The 22,230-nt window shown below is 43.6% G+C and overlaps 8 protein-coding genes across 8 annotated transcripts; 2 read left to right on the top strand and 6 right to left on the bottom strand.

Moving 5' to 3' along the window:
• Window positions 1-107: 107 nt before the first annotated feature.
• On the top strand, window positions 108-1,215 carry L199_008241 (uncharacterized protein; the record flags this gene model as incomplete). The annotated part of the gene is made up of 4 exons (XM_064893923.1): window positions 108-395; window positions 531-666; window positions 760-965; window positions 1,096-1,215. 4 exons carry the CDS (start codon window positions 108-110, stop codon window positions 1,213-1,215), a joined length of 750 nt encoding a protein of 249 aa, XP_064749995.1.
• Window positions 1,216-1,722: 507 nt separating this feature from the next.
• L199_008240 (uncharacterized protein) lies at window positions 1,723-3,425 on the bottom strand (the record flags this gene model as incomplete). Its single annotated transcript, XM_064893922.1, has 3 exons — window positions 1,723-2,491; window positions 2,594-2,944; window positions 3,106-3,425. The coding sequence occupies 3 exons, from the start codon at window positions 3,423-3,425 to the stop codon at window positions 1,723-1,725; spliced, it is 1,440 nt and encodes a 479-aa protein (XP_064749994.1).
• Window positions 3,426-4,251: 826 nt separating this feature from the next.
• On the bottom strand, window positions 4,252-6,105 carry L199_008239 (tubulin alpha-1A chain; the record flags this gene model as incomplete). The annotated part of the gene is made up of 9 exons (XM_064893921.1): window positions 4,252-4,380; window positions 4,442-4,821; window positions 4,875-4,933; window positions 4,990-5,148; window positions 5,217-5,532; window positions 5,611-5,821; window positions 5,886-5,941; window positions 5,998-6,016; window positions 6,088-6,105. 9 exons carry the CDS (start codon window positions 6,103-6,105, stop codon window positions 4,252-4,254), a joined length of 1,347 nt encoding a protein of 448 aa, XP_064749993.1.
• Window positions 6,106-6,740: 635 nt separating this feature from the next.
• On the bottom strand, window positions 6,741-8,772 carry L199_008238 (uncharacterized protein; the record flags this gene model as incomplete). The annotated part of the gene is made up of 10 exons (XM_064893920.1): window positions 6,741-6,832; window positions 6,906-7,121; window positions 7,202-7,345; window positions 7,420-7,610; window positions 7,668-7,688; window positions 7,760-7,899; window positions 8,029-8,117; window positions 8,226-8,534; window positions 8,617-8,672; window positions 8,753-8,772. The coding sequence occupies 10 exons, from the start codon at window positions 8,770-8,772 to the stop codon at window positions 6,741-6,743; spliced, it is 1,278 nt and encodes a 425-aa protein (XP_064749992.1).
• Window positions 8,773-10,771: 1,999 nt separating this feature from the next.
• L199_008237 (uncharacterized protein) lies at window positions 10,772-14,043 on the top strand (the record flags this gene model as incomplete). Its single annotated transcript, XM_064893919.1, has 12 exons — window positions 10,772-10,805; window positions 10,901-11,031; window positions 11,179-11,260; window positions 11,310-11,373; window positions 11,439-11,804; window positions 11,850-12,060; window positions 12,262-13,150; window positions 13,218-13,323; window positions 13,389-13,475; window positions 13,537-13,595; window positions 13,682-13,749; window positions 13,828-14,043. The coding sequence occupies 12 exons, from the start codon at window positions 10,772-10,774 to the stop codon at window positions 14,041-14,043; spliced, it is 2,313 nt and encodes a 770-aa protein (XP_064749991.1).
• Window positions 14,044-14,905: 862 nt separating this feature from the next.
• Window positions 14,906-17,984, bottom strand: L199_008236 (uncharacterized protein; the record flags this gene model as incomplete). Its single annotated transcript, XM_064893918.1, has 6 exons — window positions 14,906-14,956; window positions 15,026-15,203; window positions 15,269-15,333; window positions 15,391-17,674; window positions 17,728-17,808; window positions 17,890-17,984. 6 exons carry the CDS (start codon window positions 17,982-17,984, stop codon window positions 14,906-14,908), a joined length of 2,754 nt encoding a protein of 917 aa, XP_064749990.1.
• A 773-nt stretch (window positions 17,985-18,757) lies between these two features.
• On the bottom strand, window positions 18,758-19,611 carry L199_008235 (40S ribosomal protein S16; the record flags this gene model as incomplete). The annotated part of the gene is made up of 4 exons (XM_064893917.1): window positions 18,758-18,769; window positions 18,847-18,994; window positions 19,130-19,279; window positions 19,499-19,611. 4 exons carry the CDS (start codon window positions 19,609-19,611, stop codon window positions 18,758-18,760), a joined length of 423 nt encoding a protein of 140 aa, XP_064749989.1.
• A 1,079-nt stretch (window positions 19,612-20,690) lies between these two features.
• Window positions 20,691-21,543, bottom strand: L199_008234 (uncharacterized protein; the record flags this gene model as incomplete). The annotated part of the gene is made up of 4 exons (XM_064893916.1): window positions 20,691-20,782; window positions 20,870-21,003; window positions 21,085-21,177; window positions 21,251-21,543. The coding sequence occupies 4 exons, from the start codon at window positions 21,541-21,543 to the stop codon at window positions 20,691-20,693; spliced, it is 612 nt and encodes a 203-aa protein (XP_064749988.1).
• Between the last annotated feature and the right edge of the window lie 687 nt (window positions 21,544-22,230).

Here is a 22,230-nt window from a genome sequence, read left to right as displayed (position 1 = left end):
GGTGAAAGCTGAAAGTGATTATGATTTTTGAGGAACTAAATCACTCGTATACATAGATCCCATCATATCATCTCGCATAATACAACTTCGATAGTAATCCAGTCAAGATGCCCAGATCAAGGAGATCCAAAATCACCACACTTTCCAAGACTCCCGTGCGATCTACGAAAGCCTCAAAGCAAGCTTTGGTGAATGAGATTCGAGCGACAGTCGATAAATATGATCATTGTTGGATATTCAGCGTAGGGGACATGAGGAACGATGGTTTGAAAGAGGTCAGAGCTCAGTGGAGAGGGACAGGTAGATTCTTCTTTGGGAAAGGTAAAGTCATGGCGAAAGCTTTGGGAGAAACACCCGAGACGGAGTATCAAGAAGGTTTGTCCAATGTTGCGAGGGTGAGTGAGGTTGTTTCAATAATACAACGACTATAGCCACAGCTACGATAAATGAGGCTGTAGTTTATATCCAGAATCTGAATCTGACTCTGCAGACGTGTCAGCTAATGATGGATGGATCGATGTATGGTATAGCGACTGAAAGGTCAAATTGGATTATTCTTCACTTCTCATCCAGTGGACGAAACTGTTGAATGGTTCGAATCATGGTCGAAGAAAGAATACGCAAGGATGGGAGCTAGAGCCACTCAAGAAATTACATTACCAGAGGGTGAGTAGGAATTCTAAATATAATCATGATTCAAGATTGGAGAAACGATTCTAAAGTGGTATACTAATTTTTCATTTTATTTCACTTGTTTAGGTCCATTATTGACACCCTATACCGAATCCAACTCTGGTGACCCCTTCCCTCACTCTATGGAACCTCAATTACGTGCTCTCGGTCTAAGTACATCGCTAGTAAGGGGTGTACCATCGTTAAACAACCCTCATCTACTCTGTAAGAAAGGAGAGAAGTTGTCAAGTGAGAAATGTAGGATATTGAAATTGTTGGCTGTCCAAATGGCCGTGAGTTCAATCAATTAAACAATCTGTTCTTACTTAACATCCAAACCTATCCCTAATCATTATCACGGGTTATACATCTTTACGGAATGCAAGCTGATGGGGTTGGTACCCTTGTACTGCTATTCCATAGGAATTCAAAATAATACTCGGATCCAGATGGTCAAAAGAATCAGGCTTCATACAAGGTAAAGAATTAGATGGAGCAGAGAGCGACAACGAACAAGAACAAGAAATCATGGATCAAGATTAATTCTTCTCTTGCTTTTCCTTGCTTTTCTTGCTTCTACATACTTGTTCCTCTTCTTTTAATTTTTGGCTCCATTAGCAATTGATAGATATCTCATAACGTACATCCATCCCATCACGTATATTATCAACTGCATGTAATACAATTCATCGAAACGAAACAGTCACGACTAATCGTGGAAAACACAATAATCTTACATGTGAATAACTGATGAGAACGATACCACACATGAGAACTACAAGATATCACTATCACTCTAAATAGCAAGGCAAGAAACTAATCAACAACCGAGGTGAATAAACATGTATATGTAAAATAGATATATAATTACTTTTTTTTAGATCATGGTCAAACGACTCTCCATTCTCCCTATTCCATCTATTATAACCTAAAAACCTCATTTCCATCTACCTCTTGAGTCCTGTAATGTAACCCGACTAAATCAATCAAGTTTCCAAGATATGTTACAACCCTTAGATTACGATATCGATCCACAGATGAACTAACTGATTATTGATGATCCAATCCATTACCTTCACCTAGAATAGCCGCCAACCCGCCTAAAGCAGCGACATTCCCATGACCCGAATTAATCGATCTCGTTAAATGATACTTCAGCCCGTTGGCCTGTTTATATACCTTATCGCATCCCTCAATAGGACAAGGGTATCTTCTCTCCCCTCCTCCCTCCGCATCATCCGACGTGACCATCTCTTCCCGGGCAGCTCGTTCAGCTTTCTTTTGTGCCTTTCTCAATGCTTTCGCCTGGAGTTGTTCCGGTGTCAACACACCACCACCGCCAGAATTGGAGTTGGGATGGGCACTCGTACTTGTACCTGTACTAGATCCTGGAGTAGGTGGAGCATAAGAAAGTAAACTTGGTGGAACGCATTGAGGAGGTTGAGAGTTATTTAACTGTGGTCTGAAAGCTGCTGCCCAGGGGTTGGAAGGGGGGATCATACCCTGTGGATGAGGTAGATGTCTAGGATGATGTTGCTGGTGAGGATGATAATTTGGAGTAGAAGGATAATGCGTTGTGGGTTCATCCATTTCTATATCCATCATTCCAGGTGGAGCAGGTACATCACTGTGATGTGTGATTGATGTTGGAGTAGGTGGGATTGGTCCATTGGTATTAAATCGATTATTAGGTGATTGACCTGGAATCTGACCTGGTCCGGGTCCGGGTCCGGGTCCAAGACCATTCATGGAATTTTGAGCGGCACTGATAGCTGCCATTCTGACGTCTGGTGCTAGATTGGCGTGTTCTTCCTCGTAGCTACGGATGGGCAATGTCGATTGATCAGTCTTCGATAAATGTTCTGAATATTGTCCTGTCTTTGTGATAATATCAATCGTTATAAGTAAAGAGAAAACTCACTGTTCCAACAATTCATGTAAACCATTCAGTTTCTTCCCACAACATGAAAAATCTTTAACATATCTCGCCTCCAACTCTCTATCCCTACTATTCAAACTCGTTCCCAACCCGCCGAAATTGCCCATACTCCCTACATAACTTGCTGAACCTACTGATCCCGATGCCCAATGGGGAGGGGAGATGCTCATTCCCATACCCGTATTCATATATGCGTTGGGTTGTTGATGATGGGATATTCCCAACGCGATAGCTTGAAAGGGCATATTGGGACCGTAAGAAGATGGATGAAAGCCTGAATGGGGGTTTGATGATAAGGACGAGTTGGCATATCCAGGTGGAGAAGACCCGATCCTGGTTTCAGACAAATCCAAATCATTAAATTAGTATATGGGGGATATGACTTGAAATATTGGTATATGTGATATAGTGTGGCAACTACACCCCAACTTTGACAATTGGATCGATTGAAAAGCGAGTGAACTTAGATTGGATCAAGACGGAACCCCACTCACTCCATATCATTCCCACCATTACCACCCCCACCTCTAGATCGCATCATAGCACTTAATCCGCTCATCCCGTTCCCACCGCCACTTGCATTCGTATTCGAATTCTCCCATCTTGACGGACCACCCTGTCCCTGTTCCTGTCCGTGGGGGTATCCGGGATATTGATGTTGATGCTGATTATAAGACGACTGTCGAGGGAAGCTCGTGCCGGTAGGAGGATAATGATGATTTATCGAAGAAGGAGAAGATGAGGATGACCCAGATGGTATAGATAATGGTTGTTGAGAACCAGATCCAGATGGATTACCCGATGAGAAAGGCATGTCGTCACTCGTACTCCTGACGACGTTGTTTCGATAGTACACTTCTTTCCTTGTGGATGAATGAAGACAATGATCGATATGCTATGCTATGTGATCTCACAAGACCTCGGATGACTAAGGTGGAGAGCGAATGCGGTGTGGAGGTCGTCAAGTCGGATGAAGATAGATCGATGATCGATAGGGAATAATCGTGTTTCTCGGTCTTGCACGGACGATGGAATGTTATGGCTGATCGATGAGTCTATGTATGTGGTGGATGCAAATATCTTTAGCCAAGAGATTGATGGGATGGGATAGGATGGGACAGGATGATGTTGATTATGATGTGATCCAGGTTCGTAATCAATCAGATCAGCGAGTGACTGAATGCGGAATACAACCCTATTGACAATTCCCTCATCGGGTAATTTGATCGATCACATCAAGTATGTCACCTGGAAACAATCCATTCTTATTCCCATGTAACAGCAACTGTACTCGTACTCGGAACTCTGAACTCTTGAACTCTGCTATATGCTTATCATCTCAGACATACACCCGAGGCAAACAAAGCATGTCCAAATCGTTGAAACTTTCATAAAACATTCAAAGGGGGAATTAGGTACTGTAAAAGAAGGGTTAAAAAGTTGTAAACAGAAATCATACGACACTGTTGGTGTATACCGTGAGGGTGTTTTTGCTAAGATAAAATAGATAAAAGAAGAATAATGAGGTATATAAGAAGAAAGAAAAGTCTTGGTTTATCTTTTTGTTATATTTATCCGCCCAAAAGAAATCAGGTAGCTAGCTCCCTTTTGATCATTATTATTTTCTTCAGTTATTTATTCTAGTATTCACCCTCTTCCTCTTCGGCATCAACAGAGTCAATTCCAACTTCCTCGTAATCTTTCTCCAAGGCTGCCAAATCTTCTCTTGCCTCTGAGAACTCTCCCTCTTCCATACCTTCACCAACATACTAAACAATGAAAAAACATCAGCTGACATTGACAATACTCAAAAAGGGATATTTTACTCACCCAATGAACGAACGCTCGCTTGGAGTAGAGCAAGTCGAATTTGTTATCGAGACGAGCCCAAGCAGTAGCGATGGAAGTGGTGTTGGAAAGCATACAGAGAGATCGAGAGACCTTGGCGAGATCACCTCCGGGAACGAGAGCAGGGGGTTCGTTACAGATACCCAATTTGAAACCGGTAGGACACCAGTCGACGAATTGGATGGTTCGTTTGGTTCGGACGTTGGCGACGGCGGCGTTGACATCCTTGGGGACGACATCACCTCGGTAAAGTAGACAACAAGCCATGTATTTTCCTTGTCGAGGATCGCATTTGACCATTTGGTTGTTGGACTCGAAACAGGAGATGGTCATTTCAGAGACAGAGTTGGACTCGTGGAAGGCTATTTATTCGGTCAGTCATGCACACGGGTCTGCGAAGCAGAGTTCAACTCACCCTTTTCAGCAGAGACGACAGGAGCGTAGGTGGCGAGGGGGAAGTGGATACGAGGAAAACTGAATCCAAGAGATTTAGCAAGGTGACCCGCCATCTGCTAGGCAGAATTACTCACGGTACCAAGTTAGTTTGGAACTCGTTTAAGTCGACGTTGAGGGAACCATCGAATCGAAGAGAAGCAGTGATGGAAGACACGACTTGGGCGATCAATCTGTTGAGGTTGGTGAAAGATGGGGAGGTGATGCCCAAGTTTCTTCGGCAGATGTCGTAGATGCTACAACCGAGTGGCCGAATTGGTAAGTAACACGGTAGTTTACAGTGAGGGTATGAAGGCAGACTTACGCTTCGTTATCAACCATGAATGAACAATCAGAGTGTTCAAGGGTGGTGTGAGTGGTGAGAACAGAGTTGTAAGGTTCTACGACCGAAGTGGACATCTTGGGTGCGGGGTAAACTGAGAACTCAAGTTTTGATTTCTTTCCGTAATCGGTTGAAAGTCTTTCCATGAGGAGAGCACCGAAACCTGAACCTGTACCACCACCGAAAGAGTGGAAGACGAAGAAACCTTGAAGACCCGAACAGTTATCGGCGAGTCTTCGTACTTGTTCAAGTACGTTGTCGACGAGATCTTTACCGATGGTGTAGTGACCACGAGCGTCTGTTGGCATGACGAGACGAGTCATCCCCCCCTATCAGCCTTGATACTTGATAACCCACACTCAGAGAAAGAACTCACAGTTGTTGGCAGCATCTTCCTTTCCGGTGATCATGGTTTCAGGGTGGAAGAGACTTCGGTAAGTACCAGTTCGAACTTCATCAACTACGTTGGGTTCAAGATCGACATAGAGGGATCGAGGAACGTGTTTTCCGGTACCGGTCTCAGAGAAGAAAGTGGAGAAACCATCATCACCACCGTGAGGGGATCCTTCCATAAGACGTCCATCGGGCTGCAGTGTGATGGATCAGTCGTGCCGAATTCGAAAGCTGATAACAACCATATGAGAGACTCACGCTCAGACCATGTTCGAGAGTGTAAAGCTCCCAACAAGCATTACCGATTTGAACACCTATATATTCGCATGATGAGCTACATTCCTCTTATGACGGGGTGTTCTAAACATACCGGCTTGACCAACGTGGACCTATGAAGTAAGCAATATCATCAGCCAAGTGCTCTCGCGTTGCCGTTGGATTGTGAGATGAATAAACTTACACTGATAACCTCTCGCATATTGCTCTATTGCTGTTGTTGCGAAGTTGGATTAGATAGGTTAGTTGAGAACGGTAGATGTAAGAATAGTCGACTATAAAGATTATATGATCAGGTCGAAAGAGATGATGAAACGAAGTTGTCAGATTTGGATTTGAGTTGTATTGTTGAGAAAAAGGATTGTGCGTTGAAATGGAGATGAAGATATGCGATTATCATCATTGACCAATTATCAGCATTGTCCTACCCTACTCCACGCAAACAAGGGGTCCAAGCTCGAGTCCAAGGGGAGTGAGTACTCACACTAAGAAAAAAGGACTGACAGGTGAGTCGTGTTAGTTGTTCAAGATGGAGAGGGGTGGGTGTGGTTGGTGATAAGGAGTGTGAAGGTGATTGAAAGAGAGATGAGGTTGATTGATTGTAGGATATTGTGTTGTAGTGAGTGATTTTTGATGGACTAGCTAGCTGGTACTCTGTGTGTGTTGACGCGCATTCAATCGATCCCTACCAGCTGCCAACGACAAAAGGACGCGCATCAGACAGACACGCATGGACCAGGCTACACCCACTCGGCATTATACGGAACATTCATGCAGTGGCACTTTGCCCATCCCATCACCATCTATCTGTGCATTCATCTATATATGTCCGCAATCTCAACATCTCTCCAATAACCACGCTCTCCAATCCGCCAACACCCTCTGACGCTTCTCGTCATCCGCCTGATCAATACCAACCTTTAACATCACTAGTGATACCAACAGTCAAACTCAGCATCAGTATCATATCTGTCATATTTCTAGTGAATTTGTACCACTTACCATGTTCGTAGTCATCGAATATCTGTAATTGTTTATCTGGATTGGGTAATCTGTCGAAAAGCTTGATTGTACCATGATGAGAAGTTGCTCTATCCTTATTACCATGAATCAATTTTATAGGAACATTGATTTCTTCTGCTCGTTTTTCCAGTTCTGACATGGCTTCTACTGCTGCTAAACCAGTGGCTATTCGTAATTTTCCGTGATAGCATAATGCTAAACACGCACATCCCCAATATCGTATTACATCAGTTCCCTCTTCTCTTGCTTAACGAGTAATATAGAAAGAAACTCACGATCCGCTTCGAAATCAGCTTCTACTCTAGGATCATCCGATACCCTACCTCTTACACCTTGAACGAAAGGCAATGGACCAGCTACGTATGATATAGCTCGGCCAATCTGCTGAACGATCTTGGGCGGTATAGATTCTTTTGATACTACAACATTATTCAGTTTAGTCAGTTGAACAACGATAAGTTCAGCTCAAACCAAGTAATTCGAAATTGCTTACCCTCGACCATTGGACAAATCACGTATGCACCTGATACGTGGATTCTGACCTTTTCATCTTTCTTTGCTCTTTCGAGATTATCGTAACCCTTTCCATGTCCCTCTTCAGGCAAGGGACTATCAGCTTGAGATCCTTGGGAAGCGACTTCCGAAGCGAATTCGGTTGGAGGATATTTGAGTAGGTAGTACAATCTATGCATCCGTATGAGCTTTTGTAGTTCAAGAAGCACGAAGAAAACAGAGACCCACACTGTCCATCCTCCCATGGATCTGTGAGATAATCAAGCATTTCAGATTGGCATACAAATTGAGTATATCGAGAGTGAGTCAAGATCACTTACGCTCCGCACAAAAATACCTTTCTCTGTTCTCTACCATTCGCCAAATCTTGCTGAACCACATCCGTCAAGCAGACATGTAGTGCAGCGGGAAGGACAAGGAAAGATGGTAGATAAGAATGAACGCCTGTTGATCGACCGTACTGTATCATGCGCCAATTGAGAACAAAATATGTCAGCTGGATTTTGTCGTCAAAATCACAAAATCACAAGATCACAAGACAAGATTCCCTCGTAAGATCGTTTTCGGGTTTGCTGGATACTGGACTTACAGATGGTAAATCAGGTATGATCACTCTAAATCCAGCTTTTAGAAAATGATGTAAATGAGGTGTATATCTCAATCCATAATCGCCTAGTCCTAATCGTGATTCACTATCGTCCATCAATAAACGATAACAATGAATCATAACGAAAGATCAAAAGGATGACGATTTAGTCAATTGTGATTGAGCTAGACTAGACATACCATGACATAGAATCATATCTTTGCCTAAACCTTTCCCACCCTCTTCCCAACCACCTTGCGGTTCGTCCTTATATTCCCAAGTACTGTAACATACCCATCTTCCACCTCTTTTCACTCCCTCTTCTACCTCCTGTAAAGTCAGACTGACATCTTCGGAATAGATAATCTGCGTGGTGTCGTACGCTTCATGTAGGTTCTTGAATGATTTATAGGGCGGTAAGAATACTCTACGATATTTGGAGATTATATTGGGATCGTCTAGTATTTCAGTATGAGGTGGATAACGAGGAGTGATATATCGTCCGTATGCTGTTTCAATACCATTCGAACATCAGCACAAAGTCAGTTGCAGACCTTCGTCAGCATACGAAAGATTGACTAGTGGGCTCACTGGGATCAGGTATATGGTATAATCCAGTATTTACCAAATATGGCTCAATCAATTCCCTATATCCGTGAAAGACGATCAGCACGGAAGACCTTGCCTTGAGACTTCACATGGGACGGGTCGAATAACACTGGCTTACCAAGCTGGGTTCTGAGGCATGTTGGATCTTCGTGGATCTTCTTGGCGGGTTGAGACTGATATACAATGCTAAGGATCAGAATCCGAGATAGAAAATGATGATGACAGTGCTGTTGTTGTTGTAACCGGTATGACCTACCAACGACATTTCGGACAACACCGAAAAAGGACAGGTCAGCTCTGAGCTGATGGTCTGGCGATACCAAGCGATCAATGATCAACGTAACGTAGAATCACAGTCCTCTGAGAGGTATCAGGTGTCCCGAAGGTCTTGCTCAACTCCGAAGCGAAAGGAACATAAAAAGGGGTCATCATCTGCTGTAAAACATCCTTCAGACATGAGGATCAAGCGTGATACGGTAGTCTCGAAAGAGCAAACACCTGCTGCTAGTTCAAGTGGGTATGGATAGATCTACCATGATCGTAGTGATGTGCATTTGATCGGACGAGGAAAGAGGACATTTGATCTAGTATGCATGATATGATCAGGTGTCTTGTGTCTTTGTATCCGTCTGGCCGTTGATGGTGAGGAAAGGGTCTAAGCTACTTCGGATGATTTTCCTAGGGGGTAGCATTGACATCATCATAATACAGCAAAAAATGAAATCACGGTTACAACGTGTTTTTAAGCTCCAATCAACTAAGCACTACTACAACTACAAATCTCAATCTATCATATTCCATCTATCCCATCTGTATTATCTTCCATCTCATAGACTATATACATATATACCCCTCATATCCACCAAGGTATCACTGCATCAGACAATTCGACATCCATCGATTTCAGACTTTCAACCCCTCCAGCTTATCAGTCCTCTTTCACCCTTACAAGAGCACCCTGCTCATATTCAAGTCAACTCGACGTATTCCCATTCTTACTCTCCTTCTCATCCAACTCAGCCATTTTGGAATACACACGCTGTGAGTGGGCTCTCTACTTCAACTTGATCGAGTACAAAGGACTCTGTGCGATATATCTGGATTTCATCTTTTCATCTCTCCTTTCATTCCAGGTCATCTAAACTGACTTCGCGTTTGTCTTTCTCATCTATCATCTATAGCAACTGCGATAATCTATTTGGGAGACTGAATATCGAGAGCGAAGACATCCTTGGTCGTGTAATAACACATCATTCATCTCATAGACAGGAGTCAACACCAAGATCGAAATACGGTTAGAAGGTAAGCAGCAATCTCTATCATCCATATCCCGTCTTCACATCTCCTCCTTCCATCGTCTTCCTCCCATGTTTGTCGTCGCTTCGGCACATCCCCAATTGGACTCTTGATCACGCGATGTGTATCCATACGTGACGATCTGTCTATTTCCCGTTTTATCGAGTCGATATGATCTGGGGAATGATGATCCGAGCATCTCGTCGATCAATCCTTCATTTGAAACACCGTTACTTTTACTTTTCACCTGATGATCTCTTTTGATTTACCTGTACTCTCGCAACCTCGGTCCGAGAATCTCACAGGAAGTCTTCTTCTGTCATGTCTGCTCAGCTATCGTATAATCTCTCCTCCCATTCTGATTTCCACTCCACCACTAATCCTTCCTGTTGGTGATGCGCAAGACATATATCTAGACCTTACCTCTACCCGGCTCCTTTCTACTCCTTCTCAGCAATCTCAATGGTCGTGTGAGCTGAGCTTTCTACATTGAAACTTTATGCCTTCTCGTTTCTCGAACTTCGTATTTCGAGAGATAGCTGTTATATTATCTTTTGTCTACATCCTTCCGCTCGGATATCTCTTATACCATTCCCTTGTCACCATTTCGCGGGCTGAACCAAGTATTGAGCTGAACATGGTCTGGATGATTGTCTACAGGTCTTCGATATCACATCCTTTGCAGACCCTCAAGAAAATAACATTCTCCCTTCGCCAGTCACTTCCATTCATCTGTCGCGTATAAAGATCCGGGATCTCTCCTGGTTCAAAAGTCACAATCAGCACTTGTCCCCATCGCCACTAGATTTGGTCGATATTGAATAGATAAAATCAGCTCATCATGGCCAACATACAAGATAATAAAGCAAAGGTGAGTCAATCCAATTTGAAATCGTCGCTAATTATCTTCAGCTTCCTATCCCTAAAAACCTCCTCTTCATCGAACATGAAGTACCTTCCTCCACTGCAGCCTCAGCTTCTACAACACCTACCGATCCCTCCGTCGCCGATCCCCTCGCGGCTGTAGGAGCGGGCATTCCTCCTCCTCAACCTCAAACCAACGGTGCCACCAGTCCACCTATCCCACCTCTCACCCAGCGAGTAGGTAAGCTGGGCTTGGTCGAAACGAAATTACCAGATGTCCATGCGGAGCCACATGAGTATTACGGAGGAGCGGAAGTCTGGACAAGAGCAAGGACATTTAGTAATGTAAGTCAATAATCGCTTGAAATGTAGCTGATGATGTAGTCTGGTGTCGCCGGAACAACCAAGAGACGTCCACCTCAAATGGGAGGTGAAAAGATCTCCAGAAATAGACGATTATCACATGGTAAGTGGTTTCTTCGAATTCCCGACTGTGACTGATAAAACGATTTTAGATGAAACCACCGCATCTGCGCCTCGACGATTCCTGATTGATGTAGAAGAAACTATGAGAATTGTGTTAGAGCAAGAAGATACTGATAGAAAGTGAGTCTTTAACCCTAAGCATTATGAGCTAACGTCAGTTTCCAAATCTCCATTTACGACTCTGGACCTAAATTACTGTCTCTCGGAACGGCAAGTTCCAACGCTCACAAGACATTCGATATTCGAGGAACATATATGCTTTCGAACCTCTTGCAAGAACTTGCTCTGGCCAGAGATTACGGTCGAAAGCGCATTGTTCTCGATGAAGCTCGTCTTGCTGAAAACCCAGTTGATCGCCTGTCGAGAATGATCAAGAACTCGTTCTGGAATGCTCTCACAAGAAGGATTGATGCGGAGGGCTTGGAGGTCGCATGTGCCGATCCTAAGAATCGAAGTCAACATACCAAAGCGAGAATTTACATACCATATGGTGAAGAAGAGATAGCTGAACATTATCGACAAATGTGAGTGCCATCGATGATCTGAATGCAAAGCTGACCTGATACCAGTGCTCGTGAGAAACCCAATCTCAATCTGACCGTCGATATATTACCTCAAAAATGTGATGATCCAGCTTTCGTCAAGAGTCTCAACGACAAACCCGGTATCTTAGCTTTGGCGATGGACAGGAAGGTAGATGCGGATGGTAAAGTCAAATTGGAAGCGCTCCCTTTCATCGTTCCTGGAGCTAGGTTTAACGAGAAATATGGTTGGGATAGTGTAAGTCTGAATAAGTAAGGAGTACCGCTGACTTGTTAAGTACTTTATGGCATTGGGTCTCCTGGTCGATGGAAAGATGGATCTCGCGAAGAGTATTGTGGAGCATTGTTTGTTCGAGATCAAGCATTATAACAAGGTGTTGAATGGAAATCGATCTTATGTGAGTTGATATGCTAGTATGACAAAGCTGACAATTGTTAGTACCTCTGTCGATCTCAACCACCTTTCCTTACCGATCTCGCTTTACAAATCTACAATCAACTTGATCGATCACAAAAAGAAGAAAACAAATCATGGTTGAAACGAGTCATCCAAGCGTCTATAAAAGAATACCACTCTTATTGGATGTCTGAGCCATCCCTTGATCCTGTCTCTGGTCTCTCTCGATACAGACCTGTCGGTCTTGGTATCCCACCTGAAACGGAAGCCACCCACTTTACCCATATCCTCCAACCCTACGCCCAAAAACTTGGTATCTCAGTCAACGAGTATATCGAAGGTTACAACAACCTTACTATCCACGAACCAGAATTGGATGAGTATTTCTTGCATGATCGAGGTGTACGAGAATCAGGTCATGATACCTCTTATCGATTGGACAAGAAATGTGCGGATCTCGGTACAGTCGACCTTAACTCGTTGCTTTACAAATACGAATTTGATATTGCCTCGGCTATCGAGGTTGCTTTCGATGGGGAGCTGGATCTTGAAGAAGAGTTCCCCCTGTCACCATGGCCAGTCACCCCTGAAGCTTTCGAGTCAGGTGCACCCCGAGAGACATCGACGTCGGTGATCCAGACGAGCAAACATTGGTTTGAGCGAGCAGCGAAGAGAAAGGAGATTATGGACGAACTTTGTTGGAATGATGGACATGGGATGTATTTCGATTACGATACCAAAGCGAAGAAACAAGCTCGTTACGAATCTGCCACTGCCCTTTGGCCATTATGGGCGGGTTGCGCGTCAGAGAACCAAGCCTTGAAACTTGTCAGATACGCTTTACCGAAACTCGAAGTTGCCGGTGGACTCGTTTCGGGTACGGAAGAATCGAGAGGTATCATCTCGTTAGACAGACCTAACCGACAATGGGGTGAGTGCGAATCTCGTCATCGTAATTGTCCAAGTAAAAGCACTAACGAAGTATCAATCATCTTTAGATTACCCATATGCTTGGCCACCACATCAAATTATGGCTTGGGTCGGTTTGGAGAGATATGGTTTCGTGGATGATGCGGCTAGATTAGCCTACAGATGGATATACATGTAAGCTATATCTTTAGCTTAAAGGTTTAGTATGATAGGAAACTGACAATTTGATGTTGATGTAGGATGACACTCTCCTTTGTCGATTTCAACGGTATTGTTCCTGAGAAATTCGATGCGGTGGAACTCAGTCATATGGTGGATGCTGAATAGTGAGTGGACTACGTGTCACATGTGGCTTCAGATGATTGACTGACTCACTTGATATGATAGTGGTAACCAAGGTACTGACTTCAGATATGTGCCTCGAGAAGGGTTTGGGTGGATGAATTGTGAGCGAATATTCTTTCTCTCATTCACTTGGTCAGTTGTTGAAATAAAATGCTCATTATGATTATCATTATAATCAAATTTATAGCCGCATACCAAATTGGTCTGCAATGTTTATCAACCGGTATGAGAAGGGCAGTAGCGAATTGTGTGCCTGTGAGTTGAGCTATGTTTGACGTTGTGCTCTGTTGCTCGACCTCATATTGACTAATATTGGGTATCTCGCATGTATAGCCATGGGTATTTTTCAATCTCCCCGCACCAGATTTCTCATCCGCCAAAAAGCGAAGAGCGGAAAGAGAAGCCCGAGAAGCTGAAGCTGCTGCATCGGGACACGGTGGAGCGCCGAAATTGGAAGTTCACCACGATCCACCTTCTTTAGAGGAAGCTGTGGCCAAATTGAAATTGGAACTTGGTGCTGGGCCTGCAGCTGGAGCTGGTCCACAATAAATCTGTTGTTTTCGATCAGGTATCTTTACGACGTTATTTGAAAATGTAGATAGATAAGATTCCTTCTTTAGTTTGAATCGATTTTTACAGCACTCATCAAATTATTCCTTACAGATTTACAGATTTACAAAAAATGAAAGTGATCGAGACATGATAATTATTGTAATTTAGATCCGTACTGGTAGTCGTCCCTTCCCACTGCAATCCAATATTCCAATTTCATCTTATTTCCTTTGTTTCATTTGCTTCATTCATGTCATATACAGTGGGTTCTTAGAATCAGAAATGAATCTTCGGATTAATTGATTGATTGATTGATTGATTGATTGATTGATTGATTGATTGAGTTCTTGTCATCCTTGAATAATGCATGATATGATGCTCGTATATAAGTGATTACTTGTGCAGTACGAGTATGAGTACTTCCAAATCTTGATGAGGAGGAGGACGAGATTCAAGTTAGTGATCTCCATGAACGGATTTTCACAGGCATCATAGATATACACAATGGTATGTTAGATAGGGATTTGTGTGATATTTACATATGAAGGGCAAGTACTTTCTTTATATTGTACCAGTACGATTGCTGTTCAAGATACTAGATGCAAGATACAAGATATCAAAATCATGTTAAATGTTAGATCTAATCATGTCATCAGACAATTCATATAAATTTGTACAATAATCTGAAGTCTCGAATGCATAATCATGGTAACAATCGCAACTTAGACCATTATTCCCCAGTATGCATATACATGTAAGTTAAGGTGTATATTCCATTCATCCAGTATAAACAAGTATATAATAAAGGTATCTTCGATATTTGTTACAAAATCATGTCTGTTCATTTCGTCATGCATCATCATCGTGCCATCATATTATCATCAGTCGTCTCTTCACCATGTACTCTGACCTGTATCACACGTAGACAAGTCATTAGTTAGACTCTTAATTATGAATCGAAGCTCGTGGTCGGACTCACTCTATATAAACAAGTGAAATCACCTCCGTGATTATCTTCCACTTTGAAAATGACTATACCAATTTTGATACCCAACGATTGGATCTCATCGGATATGGGGAAAGTCTGGATGTTGGATATCGAGTTGATATCGTATTGTATCGTCGTGAGTGGTAGATGATCAGGTGGAGATTCGGATCTGGCGAACAATGGTCTCGGTGTCAATACACAACCCAAAGGACAAAGGAAAAAGATGATACCCACCCGTTCTTCTCATTCCACCATTCTTGTAATTTCCTCTTATCATCCTCATTATCCACTACTCCCATCTATGATAATCATCAAATTATCAGCATCTCGCATCATATTGCCATAGATTCACTCACCACTTTGACAGTCTTCGGTGCAGTAGTCATATCCAGAGCCAACTCCCTCGGGGCATGTTCCAAAGTGATATCGGTAACTTTGATTCTCCTAGTCAACATGACCCCCAAGCTGCCTTGTGGACCCTTGAAAGGCCAACAGCTTCCTACAGATATATCAGGGTGCAAGGCAGTAGCGGGAGGTCGACCTTGTACATCTTTCGAACCCAATACGAACTTGCCGAATCTCGATGCGGACGAAAGAACCAAGGTATCAGAAGTTAATTGAGGTATTACCCTTGCTCCAGCAGTGAACAACGCATAATCCGTTCGAGCGATCGTATCTTTCGAATACCGAAGCAAGGCAGCATCGATAAGTTCGTTGAATAATGATGTGAGATCTTCCCCTTTAGATGATTTGATCGTAACACTTGCTGGAGTCGACGCTTTGGATTTATTGGATGTCGATGAAGAAGAGGAAGAGATGGAGGATATTTCCGAACGAAGCGATTGTAATTCGTGATGTAATATATCCTGGAACATGTCTTTCGATAGATATTCCGTTGATTTCCCTTTGAAGACTTCTTCAGCCCACGCTTTCACTCTTCCTTCATCCATATCGACTCCACCCCTTGACAATGACAGAGCTCGCTTGACCATCGCCTCGGTATCCGTACGAGATATCATAACCTTCTTCATCTCGCTCCAGAATCTTGGGTCGATATCCACTGTACCTCGAGAGTTGATCTTGATAGGTAATTTGTCAGGTAGGATCTTCTCCAAGGCAGCTCGTAATCTTCCATCATCCAATGCGTCTGAGACTTTCTTTTCCACCGCTCCAACTCTAGTCTTTAGATCTTGCACTTCTCGATCGATTCCGCCTAACGAGTTGACCTTATCTTGTGTGGACCCAATAATATGATCAGACTTTGATACCCTATCTCCCAATCCTCTGACTTCAGCCCTCAAGGCATCAAAGGAATTCTGTAAGCCTTTCACAGCTTCATCTTCTTCGCTTCGCATGGTTCTCACTCGTTTACTCTCTACCATCAAAGCATTCTCCAAATTATCCACTCTTCCAAGCATGTTATGCGTGAACTGTTTATTCTCCGCTTCTCCGTTACTTATGGTCCTCAGCATCTCTGATATATCCGCTGTGACTTGCTCTAAGGATGTGATCCTGGCGGCTACTTCATCGATAGAACTAGGTGGAGTATCTGGAGCTCTATATACACCTTTGCTTCTCCACGGCGCGTCTAAAGCTCTGAGAACTAGGTTGAGAGCTAACATGGCACCAAGGTACTTCCACCAATCTTGTTTCAAGCGCCGTAAGATACCTTGACTGGATCCGAATATTCGTTCGGCCGGACGGATGAGTATTGAATGGAGGAGATTGACCACTGATTCTACGATGTACTGTAATCCCAATACCACACCGTGCAGGATATTCGTGATGATAGTTCGGATTGTTCCAGGTACTCTTCGACGAGGATGGAAGGTGGGTGCAGGGGATTTACGTTGTGATCTCGGACTAAATGCTCGAAGAAGTTCGACAGGTGTAGGTGATCTCGCTCGATAAGTGGATCCATGCCCATTGGGAACTTCCATAAACGGTGATACAGCTCTTTGAGAGTGGTGATCCTGTTCTGGCTCTCCATTCTGCTGGTACTGAGAATCATCTTCGTCACTTCCTTCCGCATAGCTCTTCACTCCCTTCTTCCGTTGTCGAGGTTGAATACCTAGACCCATGCCCAAATACCCTTCTCCTCTTTCTTCCCTTTTACCTCTTGTCCCAGCTCTTCCATCTAACGCACCAGTCCTGACCACTCCCTCTCCTTCACCTCCCGAATCAGATCCATAGATCTCATCGTCCTCTGCAGGTCGATAAGGTAAATCTTCAGCGAAGGATTTATTGCCCCTTTTCTTCTTCGAGTTCCCATCCGATATTCGAGGTTTCGCTTTGGCTTTTTGAGCTTGCAGCCTTTTGACATAATCATCTTCTTCGGCATAGCTGTAGCTCTCTCCTGAACCGTTACCTGGACCACCAAGGGATGAGAACGAATTGTATGCACCGGAATTATCAAAGTCCCCATTCTCATCTTCGGTGGACCTGAGAAAGAATCTGACGGGGGATAATGCTCTTGCAGCTGATTGTAATGATTCGGAGGGTGATTTGGCTCGCTGAGACCCTGCTCGCTGGGATCGGTTCGATGGAGGTTTGTATGCGGATGCGGAAGTGTGAGATTGGAAGGATTGTTCAGGAGGAGGTAAATGACCTGTTTGGGCGGCATGAAATGCTGCGGCGATGCTGGTGATATACATGATCAGCTTCACTGATGTGCTGGAGATAGGAGGACTCACTTGACACTCGTATCTTTCAACCCTATCGATGCGCTGGTAGTAGCTTTCTTTCCGCGAGGATTGGGTACTTTGAAGGACGTGCTATAAATATGCGTCAATATGAGTCAACCTGATTTGGTAGCACATGCATCGGGTTTAGGCTGAAAGACAGTCGTCACTCACCTTGTGATGCTCTCATTATCCCATTCATCGTCCCCTCTATTATTTCTCAGACTCCTCGCCGGCGAAGGGGGCGGTATTGATCGCCTAGGAGGCATGATTCACGTATGGTATTGAGATGAGAATGAGGAAAATTTGGTTGGGTGGTGTATGGATGAATTGCAGGTGGCAACTAGGGACTGTGATGCTCTAAAATCATATATGGTGTGACGGGAGAGTTGAACGAAGCTAAGAAGTGGGTTGGTCGTCAAGCAAAGTAATGCTGTATCTTGTTTGTTCGTTGATTGTTTTTCCGAAACACTTGAGAGCGCGTGAATGGAGATGAACCGTCTGTGATTGATAGGAAAGGGGAATGGGGCTGATGAGATTATGAGGGAGTGTGATGATAGGAGGAGGAGAAGACGGGGGTTATGTTATAAGACGTAGTGAAGATGCTTTCAGTTGCTCGTCATGTCATTATCCCAAACATGAGTATCAGACACAATCAACTCAACGCGAACATGACATGTTTTGACTTGATTTTCAAGGGTCAGTGCGCGGATGCCACGTGGCTCATCTGGACGCCGAAAATGGTCTACATGGTACACTATGAAAATCGTATCGATCAACTATAGTCGTCAAGACCGAGATGAATAATGCGAGCAATCTTCTTATCGGATAGCGAGTCAGAGGACAAGGGAGCACCACTAGTCTGACACACCCAACATCTATATTTTGTCATGATATACATCTCACACCAAATAAACCAACCGACCAAAGAAAACCTTTTCCACCTTCCATATATATCCCACAAAAGCCACTGCTCCACTTTTGAATGACTGCATGAAGGTACATATACAGAGATAGGAAAGATGTATGATTGACGAATGACTTATCGGTAAGACTATAGGATGAAAAAGTATCATTAGCATACGATCTGATCATGCCCAACCAAAACCAATGAATAGAAGATGCACCCACCTTTTGTCGTCTTGCTCTGGCACCACGACCACCGAACTTCTTGGGTTCCATTCTTCGGGGATCAGCAACGAGGAGGGTTCGGTCGTAGGCGATGAGGGTCTTTTTGAGTTCGAGGGCAGAAGCGGCATCTTCGTTCTTGGCGTAGAAGCTGTATGTGGTATGCAACAGTCAGCACAATCATCTTTATGATCCGACATTCAAAGACATCCAACGAAAACAGGTTGTCGCTGTGACGTTCTCTCCATCCGATCCTGTTCTAGACGGAGACGGAATTTTCACTCACGCAACGATACCCTTGGCGATGGCTTGTCGGAGAGCGTAAAGTTGAGATACGTGACCACCACCTTTTACTCTAAGTCTGATATCGAGGTTGGCGAGCTTCTCGGGACCAACGACGAGGATAGGTTCGTAGACCTTGTATCGGAGGACGACACTGTGGTTGACATTGGATTAGCATATGATTCCCTCGTATCTTCAAGCCTGATGCAATTCCTTCTCTTTCTTCATATTCTACTATTCCCCTTGCTTCGCTCCCAACTCATCCATTCCGATATCTTTCCAGAACCATTCCTTGGTCATTCCATTCCACCCTGCCAATCCCTGCTACCACACCTCCCATCCTATGACAGTCCTCGATAAAATCCATACTCACGGCTCAACGAGGGAGATAGGAGATCCGTTCAATCTAACGAGACCTCGACCGGGGGTGACGTGAGCCACGGCGGTGGCAGTCTTCTTCTTGCCGAAAGTTTGAACGGCTGACATTTTTCTATAGTGATTGTATCCAAATTTGATCCCAACAGCAATTAGCGGATCCAATAGAAAGGTTTATCGAGGTGTCGAGATATCGAGGAAGGGCGAGGGAGATAGGGAGAAAGCGGTAAGCCTAGTCAGCAGTCGTCCTCTTTGATGTTGAAGGGTATAAGTACAGGTATATGATACTCACAATCTTGCTGTGTAGGAGAGAAGAAAAAACCTCTAATTCGACGAAAACCTTGAAATTCAATTATGCCAGGATGGGATGGATGGGATGCAGCAACGAAGGCCGTGGTGCAAAGCGAGTGACCTGCATGCGTGCAACAGTATGAGCATGAGACTATGAGTGTGGCACATTTCTCCGCGGTGATACCATACCATGGTAACGGCTGTGGCATGAGCTTTAACGCCGATAGTACAGGGATTTATCACCGATATGCACGGCATCACCACCAGATCTGACCAAGTGAATCTGGGGATTTCATAATCAGCCTATGTAACTCGTATTTACTGATCCCATCTTATATCCGTTCAAGACATCAATTCAAGCATCATGCTTCACTGATGTCCATATAAACCCTTTTCGGATGGCACGGCCCATGCATTGAGTCTAAAAGCGATAAATAAAGCTGCACGGGATATCATAATAATGGAGCTCATATCATCTTGTACGTTCATCACACCTCACAGGATCATAAATCATATCTCCGCACAACTGCTCTTGCACCTCGATCAGATGTTTTCATATATCATTCATGCCCATAGAAATAAATATACCACAACGGATATCCCTGCTTCCCATCCATTCCATTGATCCTCGGTATACACTAAATGATGTGGATCATCCCGTTCCAGTGAGATGATCCAACCTTACTAACCCCGTTAGAGAGGGTTTATACAGTGTATACTACAAGGAGGAATCTAGAGGAGAAGAAGGTTATTGATCGAAACGCTGTTGAAAGCGTATGAAAAGGTATATTTACAACATATAAATAAATAAAACAAAATAACCTTCAAGAGGATGGATGAAAAAGTAAATACACACAACTACGATACTAGGCTATAAGCGATTCTTGACTAAGAGTGACTTAGTAGTATCTAGTATGACCATTTACTGGCCAACCGTAAGCTCCAACAGGAGAGGCTGATCCACCGATGGCAGCACCAGAAGAAGCGTCACCTACAAAACCAGCCAACCATCGTCAGCTCAGCGTGCACCCGTTCCCCAATAGATAAATAGATTATAGGTGGGAAAAAGAAGACCTACCACCATCACCGGCATTTCCACTTGCGACATTCAACGCATCGAGGTTACCAGCAGCAGCGGTGTTATCGTAATCGTAGTACCATCTACCATTAGAGTAGTATGGAGTGTAAGGTCCAGCATTGTTATTTTGGTTGCTACCATTTATCACGCATATATAAGCTGATCTACTCAAACGCTACTGACACCGATCTCATAAAGAGAAATAGTATACTTACATGTTACCACCATTGGTATTTCCACCTACACCTGAATAGGCACTACCACCATTGGAAGTGCTAACGACCGGCTGACCATTAACGTAGGACACACTAATAAAATGAAATCGCCGTTTCAGCTAACTAATTCCTCACGAAAAGAGGGATTAGCTGAGTGATGACTTACGTAGTAGCTCCGGTACCTCCCAAGGCAGTACCAGAAGTGGCTTTACCTCCATCTCCTGCATTACCAGAGGCGACTCCAAGGATGTCATCTCCACCTGCCAAACCACCCTGTTGGGCAGAATTGTTTTCAGCAAGAGAGCCACCAACGGCAGATCCTCCTGCACCGGTATATGCCGAACCACCATCTCTTGCGACCACTACACCCCCAAAGGAGTTAGGGACGACAGGAGCAGCAGAGACGATAATGGCAGAAGCGGAGATGGCGTAAAGAGCAAAAGTAATGGTAGTTCTCATTTTGTCTTGTTTGTTGTTTGTTTGTTTGTTGTAAATAATTGAATTTGATGAGAACGAGTGTAATGAGCTTTTAAAGCTTAAGAAGTGACTTTGATTGATTTGCTTTATGGATTTGTGGATTTGTAGGTTCTTTACAAAAGAAAATAAAAGTGTTATAGAAGCTTTATCAAAAGGCTGGAACTTGAAATAGTTGTAGTAACGAAAAAAAAAACAATAGTAAATTGGGCAGAAAAGCGAATGGATATATTAAAAACGAGCGAAATGAATTTGTGAATGAAGAAGGAAAAGAAGGGGTCTGTCGGGAGGCAGAGTCGTTTATATATCTTTCGAGAACAAATATACCTATATCTTTGCGGCATCTAGTATACATGTGTGCATCTCCGACAATAGCATTGTCAAACCGACTGAACTAGTCTAGTCGCAAGTTACTGAATGCAGATACATGCAAACTCATTCATATTGTTTATCATTCCCTTCTCTTGTCATTCATTCATATTCGAAACAAGGCTTGAAGTCAAGTCAAGGCAAGTCTTGCTTTACCCGATAGTCATAGTTGCCACATTCAGTAAACGTGTTGGAAACTGAATGAGGTTAAGGTCTCACTGCTGAATAGCTGGATACAGTACGAGGACCGTCAGCATCCGACAAAGGATCTAATGAACGTTCCGTGAGAATGGCATTCCACAT

Source organism: Kwoniella botswanensis, chromosome 3, assembly GCF_036426115.1.
Source record: "Kwoniella botswanensis chromosome 3, complete sequence".
Classification (NCBI taxonomy): domain Eukaryota; kingdom Fungi; phylum Basidiomycota; class Tremellomycetes; order Tremellales; family Cryptococcaceae; genus Kwoniella; species Kwoniella botswanensis.
Note: the sequence above shows the minus strand (reverse complement) of the source record. Positions and strands in the feature narration are given on the sequence as shown.